A 23,327-nucleotide genomic window follows, 5' to 3' on the forward strand; every position below is an offset into this window, starting at 1 on the left:
TTCTGTGTTGAGGGTGTTAACAGCACACTGTCAATCCAGTCTGATCACACCAATCTGCTGCACACCGGTTTGATGTCATCAGAGTTTTCATGGTTTATATAAGAATAATCCATAAAATATGATAATCTTTAGTTTACTTTAACTTAATCTGAATTTACAGAAAAATAATGAATTTGAAGACAAATGACTCAGGATTACTCGCATGTAACGCCTCTCTGCAGTATAACTGACTCCATCTGTTAGTAATTTTTTGGCAAACAAAGCTGTACATGTCCTTTCATAGCCCATAAAACAGGAAATATTTCCATAATGATTTATGGTTGTTTATATTGTCATATTAATCTAATTTAATACGTTGAAAATAATATTTAAGTGAAAGAACTAATGCAGTGAGATCTCTGGGACCCTGCACAGTAATGGGAGTAAACCTAATGTCAACAAAACCAAAGCTATATGTAGATTTTAGATTTTAGTCATATTATTTAATATAATTAAAGAATTCAAGATTTGTAAAAAAAAAAAAAAAAAATTGTAAAAAGAAAATAAACATCTATAGCTGGAAAAGTGCAATGCCTGAAATTGACCACAAGATGTCGTGCAGTCACTGCATCACAGCATTATGTGCTGCTCAGTTTGATAAGATTTTACCCACATACTTTGGTTTGGAGTCCCAGTTGCAGATGTAAGTCTTCACCATGTGCTGATGATGGAGCGCATTCAGCTTTGATGAAATATGATCAAACCAATCATGATAATAGATAAATAGATAAAAGTGTTAAAAAAATATTTATAATTTGTTATCACTAACAATGTCACAGAGAAGTAACAAACATTTGATTTCAAGTTTTCAAGTGATTCATGGGAAAAAAAAGTCTTACTCTGCAACATACAAACTGTCCACAAGGTGGCATTCAGTCTCTGCAACGTCAGTGTATGAGCGCCTCCTGATTTTGTGTTAGTATCAGGATCCAGATTGCACATTGATGATGGATTGCAGGTCCATTTGTTAAAAGATTGAATTTACAAAAAAATATAGTTAGTTTTAAGAGAAATATGACTCAGGATTACTCAGATCTCCGAGCAATCTATCAGAACCTCATACAATCAGTCCCTGTATAAAATGTGTTGTGCAAGGCACAAACCTATCAGCAAGGTATTTTGTCAGCATTCCTCTGAAAGAGCATGAAACATGACTTAGGAAAAAAACAGGAAGAGTTGTGTTTCAGCTGCCTGTGGTATGCTGGGGGAGTGTTGGTATTGCCTGGTACACTGTATGGGAGTTGGAACGCTGTCATGAAGCAGAAAGAATGATTGATGCAAGGAGCTTGCAGACATGGCGTTTGAATTCAGTGTGTGGGTTCATTTGCACTCCACTGCCTGATTGGATAATGTACCGTGAAGAAACTGAGGAATGTTTCTATAAAAAAGTGAAAGTAAATAGATTCTTTGATATCTTTACATGTTTGTCCTCTTTGAAAAGATAAGAACATGAAGTTACTGAATAGCCACTGGCTATTGTTACAAGATCTGCATTCTTGGTTCTCAGTCCAGGCCAGCATCAGTACTGGTCATCCAACAATAGATGCAAAACAGAAGTACAAATTCTTTGACAGTGTGTGGTTTGTGTTGGGTTATAGAGTAACCCGGTGCTGTCGCACTTTACCTCTCAAATTCAAAGTAACAGTCATTAATGATGAGCACAGGCCAAACACAGTTACTGTTTAAGAAATACCTGGTCTGGACTGGTTTGTACAGACATTCACGGTCCCTAGAGGATACATCCTACTGACTTGAGTGATCCACTGACTTCTCTCCTAGTGCCAACAGCAGGACTATATTTGTGGTTCTTAGTTTAGTTTGACAGTTACTGAATGGGTTACCATGAAATTAGTTTTTCATGGTGCCCAGAGGATGTATCTTCATGATTTTGTTGACGACCAACATGTTTAGAACAAGTTTTCACCTATTCAGTCAAATATTTGAACATCTGCCTAATAGATGGGCATGACAGTTTGTACAGACTTTCATGGCTCCTGGATGATGAATACTAAGGACTTCAATGATCCCCCTGACCTTTCCTCTAGCTGCATAATTTTGCATGAAATGTCTCAACGAATGAGCAGGTCGCTGTGAAATTTCATTTAGACATTTGTGCCCCCTACAGGATGACTTGTTAGGACTCTTGTGGTCCTCCTCCTGAGTTTTTATCATCAGGTCGTCATTTCAATTTAGTTTATGACCAGATGATATTCCCGTGAGCCTCAGGTGTATTTTGTGTTAAGTGCTAAGTGATTAGCAAATGTAAGCACGCACATGCAAGGATGGTCAACATAATCTGCCAAACATTAGCATGTCATTTTGAAAAAAAAAAAAAACTAAACACTACTACATACTGTTAAGTAAGTTTTAGTTTCCAGTTTCTCTATAACAACATAGAAAACAGTCAGTAAGGTTTTTCCTACATTCTATTAATCTAGTTAATTTTTAATCCGAAAATAATGAAATTGTTCTGGGTGTCAGTGAATAGCTTTCACATTTTATAATGGACTATAACAATGAGGAATAATATAATAAAGAGGTTTTTTGACTCTTATAAAAGCAAATGTCTAAAGGAAACATTGAACATTCAGGATTTCACTGGTATTTAATTGATATTGGCCTCAGTACAAAAATATTTTGATCAAGGAATCATATTTGTGAAACCTTTAAACCCATTACAAGATTCTCAAAAACAAAATGAAAAACTTGCCAGTAATTGCAAGAACAATGCAGAGACATGTTATTCAGACTGCATCAGAGTCATTATCATGAGAATACCTCCAAGCACAATCACATAGATCTATCAACAGCTCTGCCTCAAAGCACAGGCGTTCCCTTCCCGGAGCCCTTTTCTTGTCCCTGATCACGTCAGTTTCTTGGCGTTCTTTCTCATGCTGTGGCTTGGCTGCAAATTCTTGGACCATCAGATAGACAGAAACCTGGAGCTCTCTGCCGGGCAGTAGGAAGAAGATGCACCCTGGAGTGCTGAGGATGGTTGACGGGGGTTGATGTGTGTGTCTTCACTGAGGTATGAGGAGTGATCATGGGAGTGGACTGACAGGCGGACATCCAGAGAGTGAAGATGTACGGGTGAAATTTCAAGGGAGTGGCGAACAGTTTCTTCATATGTTGGTGGAGGCTAAAGCAGAACATGATAATGGAAATATTTTGTTTATTATTTGATCCAGAGATGTTCTTATAGGGAAACTCTGCAACTTTAGACATAAAGATCTGTTTGCCAGACATGTGACGCAAGTCATTTAGTCAAACAAGTCAAGTCGAGTTCTTAATTAAGGCAAGGCAAGTCCAAAGTCAAGTCACTGGTCAGACTGTGAAAACAGTTGTGCGTTAACTATTGTTGCTCTGGAGGAAGTTTCAAAATTCTAAGAAAACAACCAAGATGATGTCATCAGGGTGAGGAGTTTAAATGAGCATTCCCCAGTCAAGGAGAGTCTATCAAACAAAGGTGCGGCTCACAGCATTGTGGGAAATGTAATCCCACCTTCAAGCCATGCCAGCATCTCAGAGTACTTCGCCAATTCAAATAAGTCTGGTCTTGTGCTCACTGATGGATGTTTCTATTATTTGGAGAAACAATAAACCAACCAAAATCAAGTACCTGGACTTCATCTTCCTACATACTGTAGCTAGCTATCCAAAATGTCAACAAACTCACACATCACCATCTTAATCACCTCCTGACTCCAGTTCCACATCCCACGGACATGAGAAGCAGAGAAGATGGTGTCAAGGTGAAGTGAAGTAAAGGTTTTACACATGTTGTTGGGGAAACCACCTGGAAGCTCCTGAAAGACCGAACAGGATCTGCATCGGTCACTCACCTCTTCGTTGTAGCCACTGAGGCCGAAGCGCTGTGAAATCAGAGAGTGGATCTGCCTCTGCCGGTCCTTCTTACGAACGCTCTCATAGGACGGCAGCCTCGGCAGAGCCTCACTCAGGTGGTAGTCATTTGGCTTTCCAATTATAAACAGTCTTCCAGGAAGCTAGATATATGATACAATAGATGATATATGAAACTTCTAGCAGCTGCACAAGCTGTGTTTCAAATGTTTGCAGAGATCAGGTCTCCTCAGCTGGAAAGTCTTATTTTGTTTTTTACCTGTGGTCCAACAGCTCCCTGGTTCATGGCAGCACTGTGCTCATTACGGGCAACGCCAATCAAAGAGTGTCTGCTGTGGTAATGAGGTGAATCATCCTGGGAGAGAGATGACTAGAGATTAGCTACAATCTTACAATAGTTTCTGTTAAGTTACTCTGATAATTATAGTGGTTTCATTTAAACATCTACAGTATGGTTATATTTCACACAGCAATACATTCAGGCAATACTTCAACCGTTCATAGTGAATGCTGTGCAGTGTCAGTGATCAACACCAAATATTAAAATAGAATCATGAAGATGAATCATTATGAAGCACACATTGGTGCCATTTCCCACAGCAGATGTGAAATAAAACACACAGTGGGGATTATTTCACCTGGGAGGCTAAACTACTTCTTGGTCTTTCCTTAAAGATGCAGTGTGTAAAATTTGTGGCCTTTATTTTTAGAATAAGGCATATAGGAACACAATATTCATAACTATGTTTTCATGTATATATAATCTCCTGAAAATAAGAATCTTTTTGTTTTTGTTACTTAAAAATCATCCTTTTATATCTACAGAGGGAGTGGGTCCCCTTCAGTGGAGGCAGCCATGTTGAAACACCGTGTTTCTACAGCAAACTAAACTAAATACTGACTTTAGACAGGGCCTTTTAAGTGTTGTTTCTCCTGTAAGTGAGGGTGATGTGAGGACATTATTATTATGATGCAGTGATTATACCACTAGATGCAACAAAATTCTACACACTGGACTGGCCTGTGACAACTAAATACAAAAACATGCATAAGCATTGTGTTTATATACAGTATACACATCTGCATAGTAGTGCAGGTTGTCAGTGGTGGAATGTAACTAAGTACATTTACTGTACTGTAGTGAAAATTCTCCTTTTTCTACTGTTCTTGGATTACCTGGAAAATACATTGCCAAAAAGAAGTGTTTTTCTGAGTTATGTGATTCTCACAGAAATAAACATATGATCGTTTACAGAGTAGTTTTAATGGGCTCAACCTTTAACATCCTAACAGAATCTACCATATGAAAGGCTCATGGGTCATGAGCTGATCTCACCGTGTAGTGTTCTGTCCTGTGAGGTCTGAATCTGCAGCAGAGAGGTTCTTTCCTGTAGAACACCACCACCAGCACAAAGATCACCAAACAGAACGCTATACAAGACACTGAGGTGGAGGAGGAGGAGGAGAAACAGCACACTGTTACTGCTTCAAGAAGGGGACAGATGGAGCTGTTACACAGCAGGCTGCATGTTATAGTATATATAGACAGCAAGGGAAGATGGAGAATATGTCCACCTGCATGTGTCTCTGGAGTGTCTCAGTTATGATGTACTTTAAAGTTTCTGTTTTTCAATTCTGCATCATTTTTGTTCACAGGTATTTAAGGATGTGTGTGTTTTGACAGGTCAATTATGATGGAACAAAATGTCAAATTATTTATCCCTACATTAATAAAAGTGGCCAAATTATCCAAAGGTGGTCCACGGTCTGATTTATCTCTCTGGCTTCCAAGCAATCCTCCACGATTGCAAAATCCATTAATAGGACTATTCATTGGACCCCAGAGGGTAAAGCTGATGTGTCGAAATGAATAAAAACACAGTGAAAACTTGAAGAGTTTGTTATTGTTTCAATAAACGGACTTTGCACTTAACTTGAAATGTCGTCACACCTCGAATGATCTGGGTTAACTGCAGCTGGAAATGTTTAACTTTAATAATAAACTGACTTTAGAATGTCGTCACAGACAGTATATGTAAAGTTGTTCACATTAATAACCATAAAACAGACATTTGTAACCTGATATCTTTCACATCATACATATTGGTGATATAAATCTATGTTCAAAAATCTCAAATGATCTCTTTCTGTAGTTTAGTCATGTGATACATTTATGTCGTCAGATTACCGTAAAAATGAAACATAATTGTAAACATTGTTCATTTTGGAGCCTTTAAAGACTTGATGAAAAATCATTCAAAATTACTATTTCATACTCTACCATGAAAATAATCTCATCATTTAAGCAAACATGGTGCCTTTCTTCACTTGTTTAATATGAAACTTGAATTTTGACAGTGAAGAGAAATCAAACACCGTGGACTCACCTGAAGCCACAATGACAGTCAGCAGCTCCGGAGCCATCATAGGATTCTCACTCGGAGAGGATATGAAGCTGTAACCTGTCTTCAGTCAGTTTACTCACTCTGCACAAGTTACCTAGATGCAGCGTTTCAAACAATTCATTCCTTCATACTCCAGCTGGAGGAAAACAGCCAACTCTTCTACCTCCACCTCTCTGATCCGTCAGGATTAACCAGCGGCTAAACATTAACAGCATGTCAGCAGAGTGGTGGAGTCTCCAGCAGAAAAACCTCCACTCTAACACAAACATGGAGGAGTTTGACTCTTGTGCAAACTCTAGTGGAAGATCATGGAGGTGTGAGCAACATGAACCTATGAGGTTTTTCAAAAATAATGTAGAGCTTTAAGTCTCTAAAACCACTGCTAGATACAGTAAAATAATATGATCACATTATGAATATGATGGTCAGATTACAGATTTCTGCTCACCACATGGCCTGTCTAAAGGATTCCACTGTAAAAAATAAACTAATCAATAAAAAAGTGGCAAATGTTGACAAAGTCAGGTCATATTTCAACATCCTATATGCTGCAGCACAGCCAAAATATTTTTTCAGCAGCGTGCACAGACTTGAAATGAGTTTGGATGACATCACTTTGTAAATATTATACACACGTTATAAATGCAAGTGTGTTATAGTTTTGTTTCTTATATGTTTCTGCTGCATTCATTTGTGTAAAACATTTTCTTGAATTTTGTGTTTCTGTAGACTGATACTGTCAAACTGACAGAAGAAGAAATCAGACTCAGTCTGTGCTGAAAAGAAGCAGACATGGCTGGTTAAAGCCATTTCTTGTTGACCTGATCAAGTCAGCCTTACCTGCAGAATCTCACATGATCCCATCTGATCCACAGACCACCAGGTAACGTCATCACCCAATCACGACAACATTCCCAGTGTGCGTTCTGATTACGTTACAGAAACATTACACAGACACTCACCATGTCAACACTGACAACACTGAACATTTTTAATATTTAATGTTTGAACTGAAAACATTACATGAACACAGAGAAGTCATTTGAGTCGTCATTCAATTCAATTTTATTTACATGGCGTCATATCAAAACAGAAGTTATCTCATGACACTTTTCATGCAGAGCAGGTCTAGACTGTACTCTTTATAATATTATTTACAGAGACCAACATTTCCACCATAAGTAAGCACTTGGCGATGGTGGCAAGGAAAAACTTCCTTTTAACAGGCAGAAACCTCAAGCAGACCCAAGCTCATTGGTGGATGGTCATCCACCACGACCAGTTGAGTTAAAGATAGAGAGAGAGGGGGATAGACAGATAAACAGAGAGAGATAGAGAGACACAGATGCACAGCAGCAGCAAATCATTAACTAACTACAAACTGTAATGGAGATATGGTAACAATAATGACAGTAATAATATATGTAGTGGACGTCGACAGCAGCAGCCACAATCCATCAGAACCTGCTGGACGAGAGAACACAGAAACAGAAACTCCGGGGAAGAAGTTTAGTTAGTAACATGCATTAATGAGACATGTATGTTTACAGATGTAGAGAGAGGGGGGGTTAGTAAGGGAGATGTGACTGCATCTTCAACCAATACCTTGCCTGACTAGGCACAACCCTGAAAGAGAGGGAGAGGGAGACTCCTCTGGCAGTCTAGTCCTATGGCAGCATAGTCCTAAGGCATAATAACTAAACAATGACCTGAGCCAAGGAAAGTCTTGAGTCTACTCTTAGAAGTGTTGACCATGTCTGCCTCCACACTATCATTCTTCAAATCTTTATTCTTCTTTTCTTTTTTGTTTTTTGGCACCTAATTACTCCTCCATACTTTGTCCTACAGAAACCATTCAAATATCACAACACTCAGCTCATGTAGAACATGATGGCTATTATTTTACATATTCATACCATTCATACTTTTTATCACATTCAGATTTTACATTAGAAATGAATGGCACAACCTTTTACCTTTTACTTTTACTACTTCTATCAGGCAAACGCCTGATAGAGCGGAAGGCATTCACATTGCATTTTCTGCAGGAAAAGCAGTTTTCTAGTTGTCTTTTGTATTCTATTGTATGCAGTCACCCTGTCATGATGGCTCGAGTGTGTGGCAATGATGGAGTATAAACACTAAAATGGTGCTAAACAAAGACAAAATGAACACAGTAAAGAGCTGTCTGGATTAAAAGTCAATACTTTCTCCTGAAATGTCAGCTAGCAGAACATGTAGGTCTTTCATTTTTTTTAACTTTTTATTTTATTTTATTCATTATTTCTTTTTTTCAGCTTTTATTGCAAAGCACCCTGTAAACTCTGTTTTAAAGCGTTCAATATAACAATAATAATATGAAGTTATTATGTGTTCTACATGAACAGTGTCCTAGGATAACTTGTTTTATGATTTGACAAAAATAAGAGTAAAACTGAACTCAGTTTGACATGACATGACCTGAAACTTGTTTTTAAAACCTCAACTTCTGATATGTGAAGTCCAGGAAAACAAAATCAGACCGGTGTGATGTGACCTCACAGCTTGAACACACTCTGTGTTTACATGTGGAGCCACATTAATAGTCAGAAATATGAAGACTTCTGACATGACTTGACCCTGATGCACAGAGCCACAGGTCAGCGCCTGAATGCAGCCTCATCACAACATCCTCACCCCCTCCTCTTCCTCACATCCTCCACCCCTCCCTTTGTTCTGTGCAGAGGCGTGATGTGGCTACATGATCACGACATGCCTTTTAAATGTTCACTGATGTAGGCAGAAGATGTGATTCAGTCCAGAGGAGGAGCTTGGAGAGGAAGAGGAGGAGGGGGAGGAGAGCGAGAGAGAGAGAGGGGGGGGGGGGGGGGGGGGGGGGGAGGGGGGGAGCTACGTGCTTCATCTCTTTTAGTCTCCTCTTCAGCCTCCTCTGCTGTCAAAGCGCGCAGGGAGGACGACGACGGGATGGAGCGGATGGAGTCCATGGAGCCGATCTCTGCGCAGTACACCACGGCTTACCCGGAGATCCAGCCGGACAGCGGCTACGAATCCAGAGAGACCACGGACAGCCAGGCAAAGACTCCACCACCTCCGACATACGATGAGGAACTAGTGCACAAGGTAAGGTGACGAGGTTTAACAGATCTTAGATCAGGGACCCGGGGGGTCGTTTTAGACTTTAAACTCCACAAAACTGATTTCTGACCAGCTATATAACTAGAAAATGACTTTACACGCGTGTGGTGTGACATTTATGACCCTGATGTACCCGGGTCCTCGTGCTGCGGGTGCAGGTTCTGCGCTCTCCATGGTGCTGATTCTTGGATGCAGTCTCACTTGGTCCGGGTCCAAGGCTTGTTGTCTAATCTGCCCAAAATAAACCTCTTCATCCCTCCTGAAACCAACAGTCAGCTTTTTTTTCTTCCTGCCTCAGAGGGGAGGTCAGAGTTTCTGCCCAAAGGCTCTTGAGCAAGACGCTGAACCCATCCTCCACCCTCCACCCACTGAGTGGACTGAGTGTGTCTGTTATCATCACTACAGGCTGCTCATGTTTGAATTTTTAATGTAGTCTCTGTGGACCGGGGTGAGATTATATTCATGTTAATTGCTTAACATAATAACCACTTCCGTTTTTAAATGAGCAATTAGATGGAGGAATAATGGTCCACATTAGAGAGGAGGCAGCTGTGAGATCCTGAGGACATGAGTAATCTACAACAATCGGTTTCTCTAAAAGTCAGTAATGCTCTCCAAAGTGAAAACAATCTTTATTCTTTATATTATTATTAATAATAATTGTATTTCTATAGAACAAAACCTCCACACATGGCTGAAGACAGGATTTAAAGCCAACACAGTGTCGACAGATGTGACTACAGCAAAAGATCCACCACCCATTAACCATAACTTGACATTGGAACATCTAAAAAAATTAAAAAAAAAACTGGTCCAGCAGATCCAAGAGGTCTTTTGAGACCGTTAAGTTCACCGGCCATGTAGAGACCTGTAAAGTGGACTCTATACTGTTGCAATGAGGCTAAAGCTGGGGTGATGTGAGCAGTGTGTAGTCAGGAGCTGGACTGCAGAGTTCTGCACAGCTCCACCACAAGATGTAAAAGTGTGAATCATTTCTGCAGTATTTGCTAAAAGACAACATGTTTCAGATTAGTTGGAAAAAATATGATTGGACTCTTTGTGAGTGTCAAACACCAAGGTTCTTCATATTTTCATATTTGGAACAAAGGGACGGAGCACAGGCTGAGGCCAATGATAAAAACCTCTGTTCAGTCGAAGTTTAAGCTTTTTCAAAGGCTGTTCAACAACCATCTCTGAGGATAGAGATGGAGGTGTAGCAAAGTCAGAAGGGCACTCCAGGACAAGGGTTACAAAATAAGACCAGGTTGGACACCACTGACCATCCAGAGCATCTCAGTGAGACTCCCTTTGGCTCACATCCAATTAGAACTGCTACATGTATCCAATTAATCAATTCGTTGCCAACTGTCCTCATAATCAATAAATCGTTTTGAGTTTTTAGAATTTTTTTTTGCTAATTTCTGATCATTTCTGATTCACCTTTAAAATTTGAATATTTTCTGGTTTATTTTGTCCTCAGTAAGTGTGACAGTAAACTGGACATCTTTGGGTTGTGGACAAAACGGGATGTTTTAAGATGTCAGCTTGACTTTTTATGGACTGAACAGCTAATCAATTAATCAAAAAACTGATCTATAATGAAAGAAATCATTAATTGCCACCCTGTATTCAGGACCAAAAACCACCTCATACATATACAGCTGACTTAGGTCACATGACAACACCATATGAGCAAATCTCATCAGTTGAATGAAGACTGTGAGACAGCTTGAAAGATGAGAAAAGTGGACCTTTGAGCTTTGACGTCTTGTTCTTCAACTGCATTAACATGACCGTGGACTGATTGTAGCATTTGTTCTCCCTCCAGTTCAGGAGCATTGGCTTTCGACCTCCCTGTGGATGGAGCACAGAGCAAAGAGATACTCCCTCTGGGCTTCAATGAAATGTCATGTCATATAATGAAGCTGTATTCCAGAGACTGCTTCCAGGTCAGCGTCAGTCAAAGCTCGTTTCCTGTCTGATTAATCAGGCCTTTGGTTTACAGCGCCCTACTTCCTTTTGAAATATCGGTCACTGTGATTGGTTTTTATTTTAATTCCTCTCCCGAAAGTGAACACAACATTTCGTTAATTACATCCTGTTTAAGACATTTGTCACATGATGTTTGACATTTACAAGAAGATGTGATCACAGTATTCGTTAATTTAAAGAATGACTTTGTTCATCAGGACTGCTGCTAAGTGACTTTATGTCATTATCGTGAGTTTCGTGAGTTTTCCCCAAAGGCTAATGCTCCATTGAGACATGTGGCGGGTTTGCCTAATGTAGCCATTATGCACTATGACCAGCTGCCTTTAAAGCAGTGTGTGTCTGTGTGAGTGCATGTGTGAGGAGGGCAGTGGGAGGATTAGAATTATAGCAAAACAAGCTGCTCTTTCAAAAAATCAGTTCTTCAGGTAAGCAAGTTGATCTGTCTGTTCTGCCTGTTTCTCTGTTTGTCGTCTGTCTCTCCAATGGAGCTCTGCCCTTTATATTGTCTCCTTTCTCTGGGGGGTTGTAGCTTCTCTTTCACTCCATCTCACCTGTTTTCCCCCTGAGGGATCATGATTACACAACAAAAAGAGGTTTCTTTGAGTGGTTAGACGTGCAGCTGAAAGGATTCCTTGGTATGAGCTCTGTCCTGACATACGTCTTAGCAGCAGTGACCGGGCGTGCTTATTAAAATCAGTGTTGATTTTGTGATTAAGCATCTTCTAGAGCTTTGGTTATTATAATATCAAGATATGTTTTACAGGTCTTTAATAATAGGCTGGTGCTATAGTCAATACTCAACATTTCCCTAGTGTGTAAGTGGCAATATGCCCCGATCCTATTGATTCCTATTAGAGATTCAAGCTGCACTAATCAATACTGTTATGTGAACAATGGGTTGCATGATCACGTATAAAGTGGAAAAGCTCTCTCATAGTGATAACAACACAGAGAATTATCACCAAACACTGCTCCGGTTTCCTTGAACTCTGCAGAGATTGTGAGTGTCTTTCAGCTTGTTGTTTTGGTTTCACAGCCTCTGGCAGATGTTTTCAGCAGGAAGAGAGTCTATACCTGCTCAGCACCAAACAGCAGACAGACACAGTCAGCAAGTGGCTGGTGAACACAGTGGAGCATTTAGCAGCTGAAGGGACAGATAGATTTCTCAGGAGTTGATGGAGACCAAAACAGAGCTAAAGGGAGAGTGAATATTGGACTTCCATTTATCAGGTGACCAGATACACGACTCCAAATGAACGATGATGTTGTAATATACCTGATGAACGTGTAAATAAGCAACTTAAATGTGTCTGTAATGTTCAGCTTGTTGTGGAGTCTCCTTTAAATAAAGGTCACAATCATTTCCTTATGAAGCAAGGCACTGATTTTTTATAATAAATCTGACTCAAAAAATATTAGTGCATAAAGAAACATAATGACGCACAAGAAAATACTAATAATGGAAGAATATAATAATAGAATAATAGAATAGAAAACTGCTAACCAGCATTGGATGCAATGTATTAGATGTTGAAGTCACATCATGTTTGGAGGCTTTGGACACATACTGTAGATCACTGGTTCTCAAATTGTTGTACAACTATCATTGTACTTGTAATACCAAGTACATTCAATATTGTCAATATTATTAAGTATCTGAATAAAAATACTATAAGATACTATAAGATCAATATCATCCTGCTCTATAGTCCCATCACGTTCACGCATGTAGCGCATACATCCATGATTAGTTACAAGCTTAAATATGACCGGGAGATAGTTAGTGGAGGTCAAATTAATGGTTCGAAAGGGAAGAGAATTGTAGACCAGGAATAACCTTTTCCACCCAAGTAGTTCTGGTTCTTGAGCTGGTTCCACTCAGGATGGAGGACCTGCCTCCTGTATGACCTGTCTGTAACTGAACAGGGTCGGTCTACTGTGTTTTAACGTCTGTTATGCTGGTGGTACTTGGAGAGCTGAATATATTCTGAGGTGGAACGTGGTGAAACAAGCCTGAGAAACACTTCTGTAGATAATATTGTACTTACAGAGGATCAATTTAGTGTTATTAATTTAAAGCAGATTATTAAAAGTTATCATACAGTAAAGGAACTCTAACCTAAATATGTTCATTAGTACAGCATGATGACCTCCATGGAGCTCTTACAGAAGCTCCTTGGAGCAACATGTTCAGTCATGAAGAAGGGAAATTCATAGGCACTTAACAAACTGAACCCTGGAGATGACTCAAAGCAAACTCTTTCTTTCTTCATCATCCATCCATCAACTTACAGTATGCACAGTATACTGTATACAGCATCCACAGCATTCATGTCTAATTCCCGAACACCTGTGGTACTTTCACCTAATTACCTCAAGTCTCCAGTGAGACAGGCTCACTTCCCAGCTAACCTCTGTTACCATAGAAACAGCGTCTTAAACCTCTCCCACCGCAACCACACATACAGCCCTTATCCTTAGCATGTCATCACGTGTACATGTGCATGTGTAATTCTACAACTGTTTCACTGGGCTGCACACACACACACACACACACACACACACACACACAAACACACAGGCATTATGTTCTATGCTGTCAGTGATGTTCAGTAAACAGGAAACAGATGCCATGAAGTCACAGGAGGATTAGATGAAATAAGAACATCGCCGTTGGTTTGTATTAAGCTCTACATTTTATTAGTCAAAGCCTCTCTGTGTTTACCTTACTGATAATTTTTTTAATGGGGTTCATTGTTTTGAATGAGCCTGACAACTGACTGAGTTCACTGAGTGCATATGGAAGTCACATACATAAGGAATCACTCCTGGCATGTGTGTGTGTTTTGCTTTTCCAAAACCAAAAGACAAAGACAATAATGTAAGGTCTAGGTCTTCAATAGGGGGTCCGCAATCTCTAGGGGGTCTTTTGAGTTCCAGCAGAATGGGCTGCCAAGTCAATAATTTACACACATTGACGATGTGCTACCTATGAATCCTACAGTCTACACATTATTGTAGGTCCAGTTTAAAATGAAGCATAATTTTATATATAATACAATATATATTCTGCGGCATCCTTGGCCTGAAAAACAAAATGGATTAAATAGCATGTTTATCTGTTTTAACTTCCGTTTCTGGGAAATGAAGCCAATGTGAAAGTGCTAAAAACCATAACTCCTCTATTGGCCACTTGAGACAAGCTGCATTAAAATGTCCAACTTCACAGCGGAAATAAACATGTTTACAGCCTGGTACAAAAAACAGTTTTGGACTCTGGTCCTGTTCGAATGATATTCTGGTTTAAAATTGCACAGAATCAGTAGCATGTCCAACAGATAAGTGCTCTTACAGCTTATTTGAGCACCCAGGTGTCATTCGGCCCACCGTTGGGGAAGGAACAGTACATCCAACATGGTGGCATCCAGCGCTTCGGAAACTTGACCAGCAATAACCCAACTTTAACACAGTTTAGCAACAGTTTTATCAAACACGTCAGTTAGTCCTCATCCTAAAATAGGGTGACCATATTTTCCCAAACCGGAACCTTAAGGTGTACCACAGGTGTATGTATGCCGTTATACACACATCATAAGCGTTTTCATCAGGATGGGGGACAATTCCCAACACTTACTGAGCAAGTAAGTGCAAACTTACTGAGTGCGCCTTTCAACACCATGGATGCCATGAAAGCAGTATTTTTATTGCCAAGTACAAAAGAAGGAGAAAGTCTCCTGGAGCTCTTTAGAAAAGACTGACTCACTCATCAGCATAACTGCTAACCATTAGAATACTGACAGGATCTGACGGACAGAGCTGCAAGCATCATAGCTCATGACTCATAGGCCTTAAGAACTACTCGCTGATTGACACATACAGACTTATCAGTGTTGAATTTACAGATATTTATTGGGACAAACAGGCTTGTAACTGGGACAAACCAAACATCTGGTTACAGAATGTGAAAGGCAAAAAGCAAGAACAATGTAACAATAATGCTTTTTTGTTTCCACCTTTGCCTAGAAAATGTAGCCTCGCAGCCATTACTACAGCCATTACCCCTTCTACAAGGTTTTGTTTTTTAAGCCATTTTTTAAGTCATGTTTTTGAGTCAACTGGGAACATTTAAAAATCAGCTTGAGATACTCACGGAGCTACAGCTCAATCAAATTTGACACTAAAACAAAGAAATGATGACTAAAAATAAAAAATCAGCTCGCATTGTTTCATAAATGACAAAGAACGATGACGGCAAATCTGCCACTGTGTGTAAGCTGCATCTGCTGTGCAGCGATGGAAAGCTCGATAGGTGTTTATCTTGTGTTAGCATGTTAAAAGTTGCTCATTAGCACTAAACATTTAAGATCCACTATGCTAAAACTTACTCCCACCAATAAGACAAGTGTCCCTTTATCTTAGTGTGTTCACATGCTAAAAGTAACATTAAATGAATTAGCACTAAACACAATGGAATGTTTTTGGGTATGGTATTAATTAAACAGACTAAGACCCCCTGAGTCTCATGTTTTCAGACAGGCTTCACCTCTTCTTCTACCAAACATATTTCTTTCTTTCAGTTGCTGCACTGCCTCTCCTCTCAGCAGAGAGAATAACTAACTGAAGGTACTGCTGATGTCTGAGCGCAGCTGATAGGAAAATTCAGAGGATTGTTGTTGCAGGAATCATATTTATCCTCAACTGAGATGTGACACGTTTCAGAGAGTTTTTAAATTCCTTCTGAATGACTGAGATCAAAGAGAGGCTAAAACCTGTAACTGTTGAGAAAAGCTGTTCCAGCTTCTCAGCTCTAATCCTCTCTCCTTCCTTCCTCCCCCTCCTTCCTCTTTCGGCCTTCATCATTCATAAAGCATGAAGACAAAACTGAGTTGTAGTTGAACTGCTGCCTGGTTTAGTCGATGATTACATTACCCTGACTTCACTTTTGATTTCCTTGATTTGTCCCCCCCAAAAGAACGAGTCTATGGACATTTAGAACCAGGTGTCCTTTAAAGACCACATTTAAATGTTAAAGCCTGTGTAAAAAGATTTATTTCAAAATACATTAAATATGTTGGAAAAAAGTTGCTGAAAACTTGTGAAAAGACTTTGAACAATATATTACTGAAATGTAGAGTTAGAGGTTCAAACAGTTTTCAGTCCAGGATTTTGTGGGCAGTCCTACAAGGGTGGCTTGATGACACGCTGAGGCCACCCTGAGCATACCTCTGCACCTCTAGCAGAGAGATAGAGATGAATTCATTTTGCTCGTTTCAAAGTTAGTCATGTCATTTTCTGAACTCATCTGACATGTTTAAGTCGTTCCAAAATTACTGTTGGACTGCTACAGTACCATGAGTGGGCGTGGCTGCAGCACATTCAGAGGACATGCGCCCCCCCAGTCCTGGAGCTGAGAAATTCAATTCAATTCAATTCAATTCAAATTTGGCTGGGTGGTTAATAACACTTTCTTCTTTGGTCTGACAAACTTAGAACACATTTATTCTTAGTTTACACAGATTTAATGATGGTGCACAACATGCTTACTATTAAATATCCGAAAAACTAACAATAACCAGTTCATCTTGATGATGGTAAAAACTAACCTCTGAAGACATGGAACAAATGTCAGGGTTAGGGTTAACTATAACCATAGCACTGTTCACATGTCTCTCTGCAGAAGTATACTTCGAGCTTTACTGTACCCTAAAATTAACAAAGACTTTTAGTTGAGTAAGTTCTCAACAATCTAACCATAACTTGAATGAATGAACCTCCTTTTAGTTGTCTAACTCTAACTATACCAGAACCATAGTTTGTCATAATCATTCAATGATAATCCATCTTTCCCTCAGTGTATCTGTATTCTAGCTGCTTTGCTCTAACAATGTAGAACCTATCTGGCAATAGAATTGAACATTCATGAGAGGTTCACTGCTAGATGTTTTATTAATACCATTTCTGAAGAACATTCACGACTTGGTCAAAGCTGAACGGTTTGGTCAAGACTGATACAGGCTCCATTTTCAGCATCACACTTGAAAATCCTTTTTGTTGAGAGGACAGAGAACAGCTTGGCTGTGTCACATTGATCTGTCACATTTGGAGGACACTGTGTGCGTGGGGATGCTGGTGTGACTTCTCTAAGTGGGTTCACAAATGAAAGACGGGCCTATAGAAGATAAAGTATTGACTGATGGCCGTGGTGACTAACTTGGATACTTCTAAATGCTGCCTGTTATTCATTTCATTGTCTTGAAGGTTATCTCATCCAGCTTGTGAGTCACACAGTAATAACAGTACACAGCCAAGCTCTTGTAAAACATAATATTGTTTGTCTCTCTTGGAAGCTGAAATGTCCACTGTGACGCACACGCTGACTCACAGCTCAAAATGATAAAATGATTGCGAGGGCTCATACCAGCACAGTTTTTATTAAAACTGACTGTTTCCTTGCAGACGATCCTGGTCGGTGACAGCGGAGTGGGAAAGACATCTCTGTTGGTGCAGTTTGATCAGGGAAAGTTCATCCCCGGCTCCTTCTCTGCTACAGTGGGCATTGGATTCACGGTATGGGTGTCTCCTGTGATATCTAGCCATGTTTTTTTTCATTCTTCCTCCACCCCTGCACAATGAAGGTAAATGAAATTTTGTTTGTGATGCTGACGACACTGAAATTCCACAGAAGTCAACAGCAACAGTTTCCTCTGTTACCCCACAAAATACTGGACATCATGGTCAAAAGCCAACAAATTCTGTATAATGCAGCTGGAAATAAACTGCTTCATTGTGCAGCATAGTGGCTCGAACAAGATGAAAGAGCCTGCTTCTTGTGTGCCCTTTGTGGGTGATTTCTCTGGCCTAGGGGGAACATGTTTGACTGGATTCGGTAATTCCCACGCAACAGAACGTCTTCCTACAAGTCTAGTGGTAATATTAGCTTTTCCAGCAACTTTTCTGGCCCCTGTCAGCTCCTCTCTTGATGTAGGCAGTTCAGGTTTTATTTTAGATTTAAAATGATGGATGGAAAAGTTCCAGTTTGGTTCATCACAGTCCAAAACAACACACATAGCCCTGGTTACTGTATCTCAGATATCTTACCTCAGTAGCGTAGGTCCTTTTCCCTCATGTGTGAGGTTGGTGGCACTTCATATGCTTTAATGCCATCCATGCATCAGCTGCAGTTGTGACTCCCAGCTGTAATTTACGATGCCTGTCCATAGGTTCACAGCCAAGCTAACATCAATAAATATGCAACATCAAGACTTGCAAGGTCAACATTATGAAATGGTCGCACTTTGGTTGGGTTTAGGCACAAAAACTAATTTTAGGCAAAGCTTAAGTTGTAAACTTAAGTATGTATCGTGAATTACCTTACTTATGTAACTTAGAATAAGTCAACAATGATTTTGGTTTGACATAAGCCACAAACAGCGGTCTCTTGGGTGAGACCACCAACCACCTTCTCCATATACTGACCTTCTCATTTTGATACTACATCACCTGATCTCAACAACGGGAAGAGCATCCAGAAATGAGGGGTAGCTACAGGTCATATTTTTAAGTGGTGACTTAGGGAAGACGCTAACACAGGCCCAAGCATACACACATCATCACGCATCTCTCTGAGCAAGCAAGCTCCATTCGAATTGAATGCTTCTTCCGAAAGATGCTGTTAAATCCATTAGATGCCATTTTGCAGTGTATTAAAGTGGAGGCAGAAATCCAAATAAAAGAAAATGTAGCTGTATTTGTCTTCTTGTTTTTCTGTAATTTTGTCAAGTTGTTCCTTAAATCAGTATTTAATCTGTGTTCCTGTTCTAACCTCACTGTGTTTCTGCTGCTCTCAGAATAAAGTGGTGACTGTTGACGGAGTTAAGGTCAAACTACAGGTCAGTAAGTAAAATAGTTCCTCTGAAAACTTGATGTGCTTTCACAATAACAAGCTACTTTTAGAGCCACAGCCTGGTTCCCTTTTGGGCACTGCCGAAAATTAGAGTCAGCCAAGTGGAACCAGGCCAAGTCGCCATATACAGATTCTGTTTCCTTTTTTCAGATTTGGGACACAGCGGGACAGGAGAGGTTCAGAAGTGTGACACATGCGTATTACAGAGACGCACACGGTGAGCCAAACACGTCTGACTCTGAGCCACAAAAATTACAGTACAGCAACAGAACAGTGTGTTCATTCATGTTTTTTGTTGATTCTGTCTCCAAAGCTTTGCTCCTCTTGTATGACATCACAAGCAAAACCTCCTTTGATAACATCAGGGTGAGTCTGGGATGTGTCTACCTCCTGGAGAGCTACAGAGAGCACCACTGTGGTTTAACTAGTGTTGACTTTAACTAGTGTCAAAGTCTCTCTCTTTCTTTTGTTGGACTGTCTGTGTATTTACGTGTCCATCTGTCTGTGCTTCTTGTTTCAGGCATGGTTAACTGAGGTCCATGAGTATGCACAGAGTGATGTAGTCATCATGTTGCTCGGCAACAAGGTGAGCCGCTGCAGTTTGAGAAGTGAAACAAAAAGTATTCAGAAAATAGAGATGTGATCTCTATGAAACCTGACTGGCTTCTTCTTTAAAATAAATACACAATGCCTGATTTTACTGTACGAGGTTCAGAGGATTGATGCATAACTTTAAGCCTTAATATGATTTAAACAGGTGAGTTGTACAGTATATGAATTTACCCTCAGTACAGTTTTCATGAATGGGGAAATTAGTTATAGAGACCAAAACTGTTTTTTGTACCAGGCTGTAAACATGTTTATTTCTGCTGTGAAGTTGGACATTTGAACATGGGGACTTATGGAGACTGACTCACTTCTGGAGCCAGAATTATAATTATAATGACTTAATACTGTTTACAGGAAAACTCTGCAGGGTATCTTATAACCCTGTTGATTTGTACACAGTCATCCTGTAAGAAATTTGTAGTCTGAAAAAGTATTCACAGTACTTTATATGATGCTAAAAAGTCTCTTTGCTCAGGCCAAAGTTAACAGGTAACAGTTTAAGTGTATTTCTTTACAAAGGTCCAATTCTAACCAAACTGTCCTGCATGTCTCTGTCAGGCTGACATGAGCAGTGACAGAGCGATCAGGAGAGATGAAGGAGAGAGGCTGGCCAGAGTGAGTATTTGATTCACTGCTGTACATCCAGAGCTGGAGTGGTCTACTCTGCTGCTCACTGTGGTTTTCCTCCCCTTCATGTCTTCAGGAGTATTCAGTTCCTTTCATGGAGACCAGCGCCAAGACAGGAGTCAATGTAGAGCTGGCCTTCACTGCTGTGGCAAAGTGAGAAACTTTATTCAGCTATGATTCCTTTCAGACATCTGCTGTTTTTTACAGAGAATATCTGATATCAATGACTGATTTCATCCATTAAAAAAAACAACTTTGAAGGGGTTAGAATGTAATAAGAAATATTGATGTAAAAACTGTTATTACCTGCATACATATTCTTACTGATGATGCAATAATGCTAAAGTTAATTCATGTAATAACACATTGCTCTTCATCAAGACATCATCAATAATGAGTTTTATTATAGTCAATTTATCAAGCCATTTGATTAAATAACAATATTGAAACATATCTTAGATCTTAGATATACCTCATTGATCAAAAAAGAATAAACCCTTAAAATATCATGAACGTTTTAGTGGACATTATAATCCATAAACTGACCCCAAATTTGTGGTGAACCCTAAATTTGAAATTTTACCTTACCTTTTCAAATATTAAGTACAAATGAAAGGCTTGATTAAGTATTTTAATTAGTATTTTATGAGATTTTACAAAGAAAACTAATTTTAGAAAACAAATATTATATATATTATACCCTCAATATATTGAAACCCATTAATGCATCAATCACTGACAGCAGGGCCGGTCCTAGCTATGGGCAATGTGGGCGGCCGCCCAGGGCGCAGTCTCCGTGGGGGGCGCACGACCGCCCGAAAAAGAAAAAAACCTCGCGAATTTTAGATACCGCTCATTAAGTTAGGGGAGCGGGCGCCCCGGGAGCGGGGTGTTGACAAGGCAGAGGGGGGCAGCGGACAGAGTGATGGGTGCGCACGGCGCATCCAGGGGCGCACGGACGGCCGTGAGGGCGCGCGAGAAAATGTTCGCCGGGGGGGGGGGGGGGTTCGCCCAGGGCGCAAATGTGGCCAGGACCGGCGCTGACTGACAGTATAAAGAATGGACAGTGTATGCATGACGTCACCCATAGATTTCAGAGGAGCTGTTTTAAAGCTCAGAATATGAGGTGCTGGCCGTCGCCATGTTGGTAGTCCTGCTTCCTTCACCTCCTGGGTAATCTAGAAATCGGCAAAGACGTGGATCATCGGCGGACCGACGGCAATATGGGGATTTCTGGAGATTGACTCATTGTGTAGCCAGCCTCTAGTGGTCGTTTGAGGAACTGGCACTTCTGCATAGGGTTTGCCATCTGGCACCAATCTAATATGATACATACTAAAATAATGATGAAGAAATTCAAATAATATTATTAATTTACAACTGGAAATATTTCAGACGGCTACTTTAAACAATCAGTGTCAATGAGCATGATGATTCCATCAAATGTTTATTGACATAGTTCATATGAAGAATATTGTCAGAAATTCTATTTTTTTAAATAATAGATTTCTCATATGATTCATTGAGTTATTAGCATGAGCTCTAATAATGTAAAACAATCGGTCACTGGCCTCCTCTTAAACTGCTGTTTGACTGAACCACTCCTTCTTCTTCTCATAGTTTTGCCACGTCATGTGTTTTCTTACCACAAACAGTGTTAAATGAAACCTCTGGTCAGCAGCTCAGCAGGCGTGGTGATGCAGCTTACACAGCAGGCTTCACAGATGGTTGACTAAAATTGCCCCACACTTTGACATCCAAATAACAGCGACAAGTCCATCTGTACAATTTTTTGAACTGCATGATGTCTGGTTGTGTTCTTCAGGGAACTGAAGCACCGGGCCGTCCAGCACCCCAACGAACCCAAGTTCCAGATTCATGAATACATTGAAGCACAAAAGGAGAAGTCAGGCTGCTGCACCTACTTCTAAATCTCATCTCCTGAGTCCTCCTCCTCCTCTATCCTCCCACCACTCTGGGTGAACAGACTGTCAGAGAGACATCGAGAGCTACAGAGTGGGAGGAAGTCCTATTAACTCACTGCTGCTCCCAAAATACAACGCTGCCATTCATTCAAGACTAAAAGCCAAAAGTAGACAAACCAGGCTACAGTCTCACAAACCCACAGTTTTCTTTGGCCAAGAACACTTTACATGCACATCTTTATGAGAAGCTGAATATTTGTTTAGTACTTTTAGAAAAAAAACAATTATATAAATTACTGTGAGAAAATAATCGTTCTTTGTGAGTGTTAGATGAGAAGATCAATACCACTCTCATGTAAGTACGGAGATGAAGTCAGGATGTGGTTATCCTAGCTTAGCATAAAGACGGGATGTAGCGGGTGATAGCTAGTCTGGTTGTAGCCAAAGTTAAAGAAAAGTACACCTACCAACAGCTCCAAAGCTCACTTAGTTGTTAACATATTGTATTTTATTTGTTTAACCCTTAATATGCAGGGCCATATTTTCAAAGATACTACCGTACCTCTTCTATAAAGATTAAAAACACATGTAATTGTAATGTGTAATTTTTTCTTGACAATAACAATTTATTATTTACATATTTTGACGGACCCTATTTCATGTTTAAACAATCTTTCATGTCAAATCAAATCAAATCAAATAAAATTTTATTTGTATAGCCCAAAGTCACAAAGTACATTTGCCTCTGAGGGCTTTACAATCTGTACAGGGAGTAAGGTACTATGAGCTCTTTTAGATATGATATGTGGTGCCTGACCATGAAGAGCTTTG

General features: G+C 39.9%; 2 protein-coding genes across 2 annotated transcripts; one reads left to right on the plus strand and one right to left on the minus strand.

The window, feature by feature from the left end:
• Positions 1 to 2,625: 2,625 nt before the first annotated feature.
• LOC104935517 (hypothetical protein) lies at positions 2,626 to 6,547 on the minus strand. The gene is made up of 5 exons (XM_010751369.3): positions 6,288 to 6,547; positions 5,237 to 5,343; positions 4,160 to 4,255; positions 3,882 to 4,043; positions 2,626 to 3,178 (listed from the first exon to the last, which is right to left on the minus strand). The coding sequence occupies exons 1-5, from the start codon at positions 6,325 to 6,327 to the stop codon at positions 2,963 to 2,965; spliced, it is 621 nt and encodes a 206-aa protein (XP_010749671.1). The 5' UTR covers positions 6,328 to 6,547; the 3' UTR covers positions 2,626 to 2,962.
• Positions 6,548 to 9,186: 2,639 nt separating this feature from the next.
• Positions 9,187 to 22,937, plus strand: LOC104935518 (ras-related protein Rab-37). Its single transcript, XM_010751370.3, has 9 exons — positions 9,187 to 9,425; positions 17,889 to 17,999; positions 19,280 to 19,321; positions 19,486 to 19,552; positions 19,649 to 19,701; positions 19,856 to 19,921; positions 20,503 to 20,559; positions 20,648 to 20,724; positions 22,397 to 22,937. Exons 1-9 carry the CDS (start codon positions 9,270 to 9,272, stop codon positions 22,500 to 22,502), a joined length of 735 nt encoding a protein of 244 aa, XP_010749672.1. The 5' UTR covers positions 9,187 to 9,269; the 3' UTR covers positions 22,503 to 22,937.
• Positions 22,938 to 23,327: the final 390 nt, after the last annotated feature.

The sequence above is a fragment of the Larimichthys crocea genome, chromosome XVI, assembly GCF_000972845.2.
Source record: "Larimichthys crocea isolate SSNF chromosome XVI, L_crocea_2.0, whole genome shotgun sequence".
Lineage (NCBI taxonomy): Eukaryota > Metazoa > Chordata > Actinopteri > Sciaenidae > Larimichthys > Larimichthys crocea.

Excerpts from the sequence above, each read along its gene's own strand:
- LOC104935517 (XM_010751369.3), bottom strand. The coding sequence starts at position 6,327 with ATGATGGCTCCGGAGCTGCTGACTGTCATTGTGGCTTCAG. Across the intron at positions 4,256-5,236 it reads ACAGGACAGAACACTACACG|GATGATTCACCTCATTACCA; the intron begins GTGAGATCAGCT and ends TCTCTCTCCCAG. Across the intron at positions 4,044-4,159 it reads AGGGAGCTGTTGGACCACAG|CTTCCTGGAAGACTGTTTAT; the intron begins GTAAAAAACAAA and ends TCATATATCTAG.
- LOC104935518 (XM_010751370.3), top strand. The coding sequence starts at position 9,270 with ATGGAGCGGATGGAGTCCATGGAGCCGATCTCTGCGCAGTACACCACG. Across the intron at positions 19,702-19,855 it reads CCTCCTTTGATAACATCAGG|GCATGGTTAACTGAGGTCCA; the intron begins GTGAGTCTGGGA and ends TTCTTGTTTCAG. Across the intron at positions 20,560-20,647 it reads AAGGAGAGAGGCTGGCCAGA|GAGTATTCAGTTCCTTTCAT; the intron begins GTGAGTATTTGA and ends TCATGTCTTCAG.